An 11,988-nucleotide genomic window follows, 5' to 3' on the forward strand; every position below is an offset into this window, starting at 1 on the left:
TCTGATACTGTCCCCACCTCATACAATGTATCACCTTACAGTATATACTGGTCTGATGGTATCTGATACTGTACCCACCTCATACAATGTATCACCTTACAGTATGCACTGGTCTGATGGTATCTGATACTGTACCCACCTCATACAATGTATCACCTAACAGTATATACTGGTCTGATGGTATCTGATACTGTCCCCACCTCATACAATGTATCACCTTACAGTATATACTGGTCTGATGGTATCTGATACTGTACCCACCTCATACAATGTATCACCTTACAGTATATACTGGTCTGATGGTATCTGATACACTGTCCCCACCTCATACATTGTATCACCTTACAGTATATACTGGTCTGATGGTATCTGATACACTGTCCCCACCTCATACAATGTATCACCTTACAGTATATACTGGTCTGATGGTATCTGATACACGGTCCCCACCTCATACAATGTATCACCTTACAGTATATACCGGTCTGATGGTATCTGATACTGTACCCACCTCATACAATGTATCACCTTACAGTATATACTGGTCTGATGGTATCTGATACACTGTCCCCACCTCATACATTGTATCTCCTTCAGTGGCGTAATTAGGGTATTTGGAGCCCAGGGCAAATTTGAAAAGGGAGCCCCCCAACACCCCTTTATTTTCACGCTGAACATTCCTATCCATATGCACCTTAACCCCAGTAGTGCCCCTTATACAGTACCCCCAGTAGTGGCCCCCCAAACGCAGTGCCCCACGTAGTGTTCCCCCTTATGCAGTGCCCCCAGTAGCAGTCCCCACAATGCAGTGCGCCCAGTATCGGTATCCCCTCATGCAGTGCCCTTTATATGGTGCCCCCAGTAGTAGTCCCCCCCCCATGCAGTGCCCTTTATATAGTGCCCCCAGCAGTATCCCCCCCCATGCAGTTTTCCCAGTAGTGGTCCCCTTATGCAGGCACCCTGTAGTGATCCCCCCTATCCAGTGCCCCCTGTAGTGGCCCTTCCTATTATTGCCCCTAGTAGTGGTCCCCCGAGTTCAGTGCCTCTTGTAGTAGGCCCCTTTTATAATGCCCCCAGTGGTAGTTCCCCCCCAAGTAGTAGTCCCCAGTAGAGTAGGTCCTCCCAATGGTGCCCCCAGTAGTAGCCACCCCTCCCCCAGTAGAGGTCCCCCCAGTAGTAGCCACCCCTCCCCCAGTAGAGGTCCCCCCAGTAGTAGTCATCCCTCCCCCAGTAGAGGGCCCCCAGTGGTAGCCACCCCTCCCCCAGTAGAGGTCCCCCCAGTGGAGGTCCCCCCAGTAGTAGCCACCCCCCTCCCCCGTTGTGCAGATAGGTTTTAAAAAAAAAAATATATATATATATATATATATATAAAAATATACTTACCTGAATTTCTGGTCCTGGTCGCGATGCCGCTCCCGCCCGGGCTGGCGCGCTCAGCATTATGGGACAGACGTCATGACGTCAGTCCCATTACCCACTGCAGGAGCTGGACGGAAGTCCGGCTCTTGCAGTGGGTGCTGCAGCAGTCAATGAGAGTCTATCTGACTCTCATTGGCTGCTGTTTAACACACGCATCGCTGCCAGCGCTGGCGGCGATGCGTGTGTTATGCACAGCCTGAGCCCGCCTCCTGGCGCTATTGGGCAAGAACTCAGGGGGAGGGGAGGGAACGGGCTCAGGCGTGCAGCACAGGACCGGCGCTGGAAGCCTGGCGCCGGTCCTGTGTAAATGTGTAGCGCTGACCGCACTCATTGCGGTCGGCGCTACACTGGCTAACAAGGGCGGGCGGGCCGGTACCGTGGCCGGCGGCGCCCCCCCGCGCCGCCGGTCCAACGGCGCCCAGGGCACGCACCCCGCTCATTGTATCACCTTACAGTATATACCGGTCTGATGGTATCTGATACACTGTATCACCTTACAGTATATACCGGTCTGATGGTATCTGATACTGTCCCACCTCATACAATGTATCACCTTACAGTATATACTGGTCTGATGGTATCTAATACAGTGTTCCCACCTCATACAATGTATCACCTTACAGTATGTACTTTTCTGATGGTATCTGATACACTGTCCCCACCTCATACAATGTATCACCTTACAGTATATACCGGTCTGATGGTATCTGATACTGTACCCACCTCATACAATGTATCACCTTACAGTATATACTGGTCTGATGGTATCTGATACACTGTCCCCACCTCATACACTGTATCACCTTACAGTATATACTGGTCTGATGGTATCTGATACACTGTCCCCACCTCATACAATGTATCACCTTACAGTATATACTGGTCTGTTGGTATCTGATACACTGTCCCCACATCATACAATGTATCACCTAACAGTATATACTGGTCTGATAGTATCTGATACACTGTCCCCACCTCATACAATGTATCACCTTACAGTATATACTGGTCTGATGGTATCTGATACACGGTCCCCACCTCATACAATGTATCACCTTACAGTATATACCAGTCTGATGGTATCTGATACAATGTATCACCTAACAGTATATACTGGTCTGATGGTATCTCATACAATGTATCACCTAACAGTATATACTGGTCTGATGGTATCTCATACAATGTATCACCTAACAGTATATACTGGTCTGATGGTATCTCATACACTGTCCCCACCTCACACAATGTATCACCTAACAGTATATACTGGTCTGATGGTATCTCATACACTGTCCCCACCTCATACAATGTATCACCTAACAGTATATACTGGTCTGATGGTATCTCATACACTGTCCCCACCTCATACAATGTATCACCTAACAGTATATACTGGTCTGATGGTATCTGATACACTGTCCCCACATCATACAATGTATCATCTTACAGTACATACTGGTCTGATGGTATCTCATACACTGTCCCCACCTCATACAATGTATCATATTACAGTACATACTGGTCTGATGGTATCTGATACACTGTCCCCACCTCATACATTGTATCACCTTACAGTATATACTGGTCTGACGGTATCTGATACACTGTCCCCACCTCATACAATGTATCACCTTACAGTATATACTGGTCTGATGGTATCTGATAAACTGTCCTCACATCATACAATGTATCATCCTACAGTATATACTGGTCTGATGGTATCTCATACACTGTCCCCACCTCATACAATGTATCATCTTACAGTATATACTGGTCTGATGGTATCTCATACACTGTCCCCACCTCATACAATGTATCATCTTACAGTACATACTGGTCTGATGGTATCTGATACACTGTCCCCACCTCATACATTGTATCACCTAACAGTATATACTGGTCTGACGGTATCTGATAAACTGTCCCCACCTCATACAATATATCACCTTACAGTATATACTGGTCTGATGGTATCTGATACACTGTCCCCACATCATACATTGTATCACCTTACAGTATATACTGGTCTGATGGTATCTGATACACTGTCCCCACCTCATACAATGTATCACCTTACAGTATATACTGGTCTGATGGTATCTGATACTGTCCCCACCTCATACAATGTATCACCTTACAGTATATACTGGTGTGATGGTATCTGATACACTGTACCCACCTCATACAATGTATCACCTTACAATATATACTGGTCTGATGGTATCTCGTACACTGTTCCCACATCATACAATGTATCACCTTACATTATATACTGGTCTGATGGTATCTGATACACTGTCCCCACCTCATACAATGTATCACCTTACAGTATACACTGGTCTGATGGTATCTCGTACACTGTCCCCACATCATACAATGTATCACCTTACAGTATATACTGGTGTGATGGTATCTGATGCACTGTCCCCCACCTCATACAATGTATCATCTTACAGTACATACTGGTCTGATTGTATCTGATACACTGTCCCCACCTCATACATTGTATCACCTAACAGTATATACTGGTCTGACGGTATCTGATAAACTGTCCCCACCTCATACAATGTATCACCTTACAGTATATACTGGTCTGATGGTATCTGATACACTGTCCCCACATCATACATTGTATCACCTTACAGTATATACTGGTCTGATGGTATCTGATACACTGTCCCCACCTCATACAATGTATCACCTTACAGTATATACTGGTCTGATGGTATCTGATACACTGTCCCCACCTCATACAATGTATCACCTTACAGTATATACTGGTCTGATGGTATCTGATAAACTGTCCTCACATCATACAATGTATCATCCTACAGTATATACTGGTCTGATGGTATCTCATACACTGTCCCCACCTCATACATTGTATCACCTTACAGTATATACTGGTCTGATGGTATCTGATACACTGTCCCCACCTCATACAATGTATCACCTTACAGTATATACTGGTCTGATGGTATCTGATACACTGTCCCCACCTCATACAATGTATCACCTTACAGTATATACTGGTCTGATGGTATCTGATACACTGTCCCCACCTCATACAATGTATCACCTTACAGTATATACTGGTCTGATGGTATCTGATACACTGTCCCCACCTCATACAATGTATCACCTTACAGTATATACTGGTGTGATGGTATCTGATACACTGTACCCACCTCATACAATGTATCACCTTACAATATATACTGGTCTGATGGTATCTCGTACACTGTCCCCACATCATGCAATGTATCACCTTACAGTATATACTGGTCTGATGGTATCTGATACACTGTCCCCACCTCATACAATGTATCACCTTACAGTATACACTGGTCTGATGGTATCTCGTACACTGTCCCCACATCATACAATGTATCACCTTACAGTATATACTGGTGTGATGGTATCTGATACACTGTACCCACCTCACACAATGTATCACCTTACAGTATATACTGGTCTGATGGTATCTGATACACTGTCCCCACATCATACAATGTATCACTTTACAGTATATACTGGTCTGATGGTATCTGATACACTGTCCCCACCTCACACAATGTATCACCTTACAGTATATACTGGTCTGATAGTATCTGATACACTGTCCCCACCTCACACAATGTATCACCTTACAGTATATACTGGTCTGATGGTATCTGATACAATGTCCCCACCTCACACAATGTATCACCTTACAGTATATACTGGTATGATGGTATCTGATACACTGTCCCCACCTCATACAATGTATCACCTTACAGTATATACTGGTGTGATGGTATCTGATACACTGTACCCACCTCACACAATGTATCACCTTACAGTATATACTGGTCTGATGGTATCTGATACACTGTCCCCACCTCATACAATGTATCACCTTACAGTATACACTGGTCTGATGGTATCTCGTACACTGTCCCCACATCATACAATGTATCACCTTACAGTATATACTGGTGTGATGGTATCTGATACACTGTACCCACCTCACACAATGTATCACCTTACAGTATATACTGGTCTGATGGTATCTGATACACTGTCCCCACCTCATACATTGTATCACCTAACAGTATATACTGGTCTGATGGTATCTGATACACTGTACCCACCTCACACAATGTATCACCTTACAGTATATACTGGTCTGATGGTATCTGATACACGGTCCCCACCTCACACAATGTATCACCTTACAGTATATACTGGTCTGATGGTATCTGATACACTGTACCCACCTCACACAATGTATCACCTTACAGTATATACTGGTCTGATGGTATCTGATACACTGTCCCCACCTCATACATTGTATCACCTAACAGTATATACTGGTCTGATGGTATCTGATACACTGTACCCACCTCACACAATGTATCACCTTACAGTATATACTGGTCTGATGGTATCTGATACACTGTCCCCACCTCATACAATGTATCACCTTACAATATATACTGGTCTGATGGTATCTGATACACTGTCCCCACCTCACACAATGTATCACCTTACAGTATATACTGGTCTGATGGTATCTGATACACGGTCCCCACCTCACACAATGTATCACCTTACAGTATATACTGGTCTGATGGTATCTGATACACTGTCCCCACCTCACACAATGTATCACCTTACAGTATATACTGGTCTGATGGTATCTGATACAATGTCCCCACCTCATACAATGTATCACCTAACAGTATATACTGGTCTGATGGTATCTGATACACTGTCCCCACCTCATACAATGTATCACCTTACAGTATATACTGGTCTGATGGTATCTGATACACTGTCCCCACCTCATACATTGTATCACCTTACAGTATATACTGGTCTGATGGTATCTGATACACTGTCCCCACATCATACAATGTATCACCTTACAGTATATACTGGTCTGATGGTATCTGATACACTGTCCCCACCTCATACATTGTATCACCTTACAGTATGTACTGGTCTGATGGTATCTGATACACTGTCCCCACATCATACAATGTATCACCTTACAGTATATACTGGTCTGATGGTATCTGATACACTGTCCCCACATCATACAATGTATCACCTTACAGTATATACTGGTCTGATGGTATCTGATACACTGTCCCCACCTCATACAATGTATCACCTTACAGTATATACTGGTCTGATGGTATCTGGTACATTGTATGAGGTGGGGACAGTGTATCACTTTACAGTGTATGCTGAGTTAACCTAATACACACACGAAAAACAATGTACCCACAGAACCATATTGTAGGTAATTTACCATAAAAAGACCACATGAAACCAGATGCAGCAGCCATTTTGGACACAACGTGTTACACAATAACACATTGCACACATGATACATAGCTAGCAGTAGTGTCTGTATGTCTGTGATTTATGTGCGTGTTACTAAGAAGCAGAGCGTATAGCTATTAGACATAACTAAGACAGGGCAGAAGCTGAGGGTTATATGGTTTTAAATCTTTTATTTTTTGTCATTTATATTATAATTTATGATATAAATGACAAAAAATATAGATTTAAATCCCTATAACCCTCCGTCCCACATTTATCTAAAATGATTGTTGTATCTAAACTCTCCTCCCAGTCTGCACCCTCACCATACACAGCAAAGCGGAATACCCTATTATATAATCTCCTATGTACTATATAATAAAAGAGCACCATCAATCCACGGTCAATCCCCCTCCAAATCTATAACCCTTATGCACATATACATTATTGTATGAAAGAATTAATATATATGTATGTGTGTGTGTGTGTGTGTGTGTGTGTGTGTGTGTGTGTATATATATATATATATATATTCTGTGTATGTATGTGTGTGTGTGTATATATATATATATATATACATGTATATATATATATATATATATATATATATATATACACACACACACATAATGTGTATATTAATACTTTCATACAATAATGTGCTGCCCACAGTACCTGTCGTCACCTTTTCATAACCCCTTACTGTACTGTAGCTCAGTGTTAGTGGGTTCTCAGAGCCAGAGAGAAGCTGCCAGCCAGGTGCCTGCTGCTGTGCCTCCGTTCAGAGTCATCGGCCTGTCCTCGGTCAGCTCAGCCTGCGGTGCCCTGCCCACCCCTGCCTATTTCCCGCACTGCACACTTACAGAAGGAGACAGTGGCAGCTGCTGGCATCATGCTGCACTGTAATGAGATCATAGAGGGGTGCATCTGCCCCTCTCTTCCCCTCATTGCCCACCCACTGCTCACCTGTGCACTTCCCCGGCTGGTCTCCTGTCTATCCTCACTCACTGCTCACCTGTGCGCTTCCCCGGCTGGTCTCCTCTATCATCACTCACTGCTCACCTGTGCACTTCCCCTATTGGTCTCCTGTCTGTCCTCACTCACTGCTCACCTGTGCACTTCCCATATTGGTCTCCTGTCTGTCCTCACTCACTGCTCACCTGTGCACTTCCCCTATTGGTCTCCTGTCTGTCCTCACTCACTGCTCACCTGTGCGCTTCCCCTATTGGTCTCCAGTCTGTCCTCACCCACTGCTCACCTGTGCACTTCCCCGGCTGGTCTCCTGTCTGTCCTCACTCACTGCTCACCTGTGCACTTCCCCGGCTGGTCTCCTCTATCCTCACTCACTGCTCACCTGTGCACTTCCCCGGCTGGTCTCCTGTCTGTCCTCACTCACTGCTCACCTGTGCGCTTCCCCTATTGGTCTCCAGTCTGTCCTCACCCACTGCTCACCTGTGCACTTCCCCGGCTGGTCTCCTGTCTGTCCTCACTCACTGCTCACCTGTGCACTTCCCCGGCTGGTCACCTGTCTGTCCTCACCCACTGCTCACCTGTGCACTTCCCCGGCTGGTCTCCTGTCTGTCCTCACCCACTGCTCACCTGTGCACTTCCCCGGCTGGTCTCCTGTCTGTCCTCACTCACTGCTCACCTGTGCACTTCCCCGGCTGGTCTCCTGTCTGTCCTCACTCACTGCTCACCTGTGCACTTCCCCGGCTGGTCTCCTGTCTGTCCTCACTCACTGCTCACCTGTGCACTTCCCCGGCTGGTCTCCTGTCTGTCCTCACTCACTGCTCACCTGTGCACTTCCCCGGCTGTTCTCTTGTCTGTCCTCACCCACTGCTCACCTGTGCACTTCCCCGGCTGGTCTCCTGTCTGTCCTCACTCACTGCTCACCTGTGCACTTCCCCGGCTGGTCTCCTATCTGTCCTCACTCACTGCTCACCTGTGCACTTCCCTGGCTGGTCTCCTGTCTGTCCTCACTCACTGCTCACCTGTGCACTTCCCCTATTGGTCTCCTGTCTGTCCTCACTCACTGCTCACCTGTGCGCTTCCCCGGCTGGTCTCCTGTCTGTCCTCACTCACTGCTCACCTGTGCACTTCCCTGGCTGGTCTCCTGTCTGTCCTCACTCACTGCTCACCTGTGCGCTTCCCCGGCTGGCCTCCTCTGTCTGTCCTCACTCACTGCTCACCTGTGCACTTCCCCGGCTGGTCTCCTGTCTGTCCTCACTCACTGCTCACCTGTGCACTTCCCCGGCTGGTCTCCTCTGTCTGTCCTCACTCACTGCTCACCTGTGCACTTCCCCGGCTGGTCTCCTGTCTGTCCTCACTCACTGCTCACCTGTGCACTTCCCCGGCTGGTCTCCTGTCTGTCCTCACTCACTGCTCACCTGTGCACTTCCCCGGCTGGTCTCCTCTGTCCTCACTCACTGCTCACCTGTGCACTTCCCCGGCTGGTCTCCTTTCTGTCCTCACTCACTGCTCACCTGTGCACTTCCCTGGCTGGTCTCCTGTCTGTCCTCACTCACTGCTCACCTGTGCACTTCCCTGGCTGGTCTCCTGTCTGTCCTCACTCACTGCTCACCTGTGCGCTTCCCCGGCTGGTCTCCTGTCTGTCCTCACTCACTGCTCACCTGTGCACTTCCCCGGCTGGTCTCCTCTGTCTGTCCTCACTCACTGCTCACCTGTGCACTTCCCCGGCTGGTCTCCTGTCTGTCCTCACTCACTGCTCACCTGTGCACTTCCCCGGCTGGTCTCCTCTGTCCTCACTCACTGCTCACCTGTGCACTTCCCTGGCTGGTCTCCTCTGTCCTCACTCACTGCTCACCTGTGCACTTCCCCGGCTGGTCTCCTGTCTGTCCTCACTCACTGCTCACCTGTGCACTTCCCCGGCTGGTCTCCTATCTGTCCTCACTCACTGCTCACCTGTGCACTTCCCCGGCTGGTCTCCTATCTGTCCTCACTCACTGCTCACCTGTGCGCTTCCCCGGCTGGTCACCTGTCTGTCCTCACCCACTGCTCACCTGTGCACTTCCCCGGCTGGTCTCCTGTCTGTCCTCACCCACTGCTCACCTGTGCACTTCCCCGGCTGGTCTCCTGTCTGTCCTCACTCACTGCTCACCTGTGCACTTCCCCGGCTGGTCTCCTGTCTGTCCTCACTCACTGCTCACCTGTGCACTTCCCCGGCTGGTCTCCTGTCTGTCCTCACTCACTGCTCACCTGTGCACTTCCCCGGCTGGTCTCCTGTCTGTCCTCACTCACTGCTCACCTGTGCGCTTCCCCGGCTGGCCTCCTCTGTCTGTCCTCACTCACTGCTCACCTGTGCACTTCCCCGGCTGGTCTCCTGTCTGTCCTCACTCACTGCTCACCTGTGCACTTCCCCGGCTGGTCTTCTGTCTGTCCTCACTCACTGCTCACCTGTGCACTTCCCTGGCTGGTCTCCTGTCTGTCCTCACTCACTGCTCACCTGTGCACTTCCCCGGCTGGTCTCCTGTCTGTCCTCACTCACTGCTCACCTGTGCGCTTCCCCGGCTGGTCTCCTGTCTGTCCTCACTCACTGCTCACCTGTGCACTTCCCTGGCTGGTCTCCAGTCTGTCCTCACTCACTGCTCACCTGTGCACTTCCCTGGCTGGTCTCCTGTCTGTCCTCACCCACTGCTCACCTGTGCACTTCCCCGGCTGGTCTCCTGTCTGTCCTCACTCACTGCTCACCTGTGCGCTTCCCCGGCTGGTCTCCTGTCTGTCCTCACTCACTGCTCACCTGTGCACTTCCCCGGCTGGTCACCTGTCTGTCCTCACCCACTGCTCACCTGTGCACTTCCCTGGCTGGTCTCCTGTCTGTCCTCACACACTGTGAGCAGATGTGCAGACAGGTCCCTTCCAATGCATGAAGTGATGGCAGCTTAACGATGCGACCGGCATATCCCTGAGCCCTATCTGCCACTTCACTATATAGTGTGCACACAGACCACCCCCCGCCGTGCACACAGATCACCCCCCTCCCCGTGCACACAAATCACCCCCCTCCCCATGCACACAAATCACCCCCCCTACACACAGATCACCCCCCCATGCACACAAAGTACCTCCCCCTCCGTGCACACAGATCATCCCCCCCCCCGTGTGCACACAAATCACCCCCCCTACACACAGATCACCCCACCCCCCCTCCATATGCACTGACCCCAGCTTGCTGCCTTTTCCCTGGTTCAGGTTGCCCCAGTGGGGAGAGATGGAGACGAGATTCCCCCGGAGGAGAGTTCTGTGAGCGGACTTGTCAGGAGGTGTATGAGGACCCCTGGAGGAACTGCAGCAGCGGAGGCCGGAGTGGGTGCGTGTGCGAGGCCGGGATGTATCGCAGTAGCACTGACAGGTGTGTCAGCCCCGCTCATTGTGAGTGTGAGCATGAAGGACAGGTGTATCAGGTATGTAACCCCTCAGGCTGTCACCATGCTGTTACTCATAGTAACGCTCCTCTCTGTGACGGCTCCGCTGCTCTGCCAGGGAGGACCGTGTGTTCCGTCTCCTCACTCCCAGGGATAATGTATCTGTACACGGGGAAACCTTGTCATGGCTTTTATTTATTGCACCGCTTCCCTCCCAATACTGAGATTTGCAATCTAAAGGGCCACAAGGGCCACACTCGGGGGGGAGATGTTCCATACTAAGTAAGAGCAGCAGCAGGAGGAGAGAGTACCTGGTGTATACATATACAGTACCTGGTGTGTAGTCCTTACATGTACAGTACCTGGTGTGTACATATACATTACCTGGCATGTACATATACATTACCTGGTGTATACATATACAGTACCTGGTGTGTAGTCCTTACATGTACAGTACCTGGTGTGTACATATACATTACCTGGCATGTACATATACATTACCTGGCATGTACATATACAGTACCTGGTGTGTAGCCTGTACATACAGTGCATCCGGAAAGTATTCACAGCGCTTCAATTTTTCACATTTTGTTATGTTACAGCCTTATTCCAAAATGTAATAAATTATTTTTTGTCCTTAAAATTCTACACACAATACCCCATAATGACAACGTGTAAACAGTTTTTTTTTTAGATTTTCAAATTTCATTTAAAAAACAAACAAACTAAGAAATCACATGTACATAAGTTTTCACAGCCTTTGCCATGAAGCTCAAAATTGAGCTCAGGAGCATCCAGAGTCCACCTGTGGTAAATTCAGTTGATTGGACATGATTTTGGAAGGCATACACCTGTCTATATAAGGTCCCACAAC

The 11,988-nt window shown here is 48.3% G+C and overlaps 1 protein-coding gene across 1 annotated transcript in view; it reads left to right on the forward strand.

Annotated features, from left to right (window-relative positions):
* LOC148479324 (SCO-spondin-like) overlaps positions 1-11,271 on the forward strand; it is a gene marked incomplete at its 5' end in the record, with an annotated part of 249,345 nt that extends 238,074 nt beyond the window's left edge. Inside the window, 2 exons of the mRNA XM_088454599.1 lie at positions 10,942-11,153; positions 11,266-11,271. Of these exons, the coding sequence (XP_088310725.1) occupies positions 10,942-11,153; positions 11,266-11,271 (218 nt within the window). The remainder of the gene's footprint in view (positions 1-10,941; positions 11,154-11,265) is intronic.
* Positions 11,272-11,988: the final 717 nt, after the last annotated feature.

This window comes from Taudactylus pleione, unplaced genomic scaffold (assembly GCF_031769625.1).
Source record: "Taudactylus pleione unplaced genomic scaffold, aTauple2 ptg000620l, whole genome shotgun sequence".
In the NCBI taxonomy this organism is placed as follows: domain Eukaryota; kingdom Metazoa; phylum Chordata; class Amphibia; order Anura; family Myobatrachidae; genus Taudactylus; species Taudactylus pleione.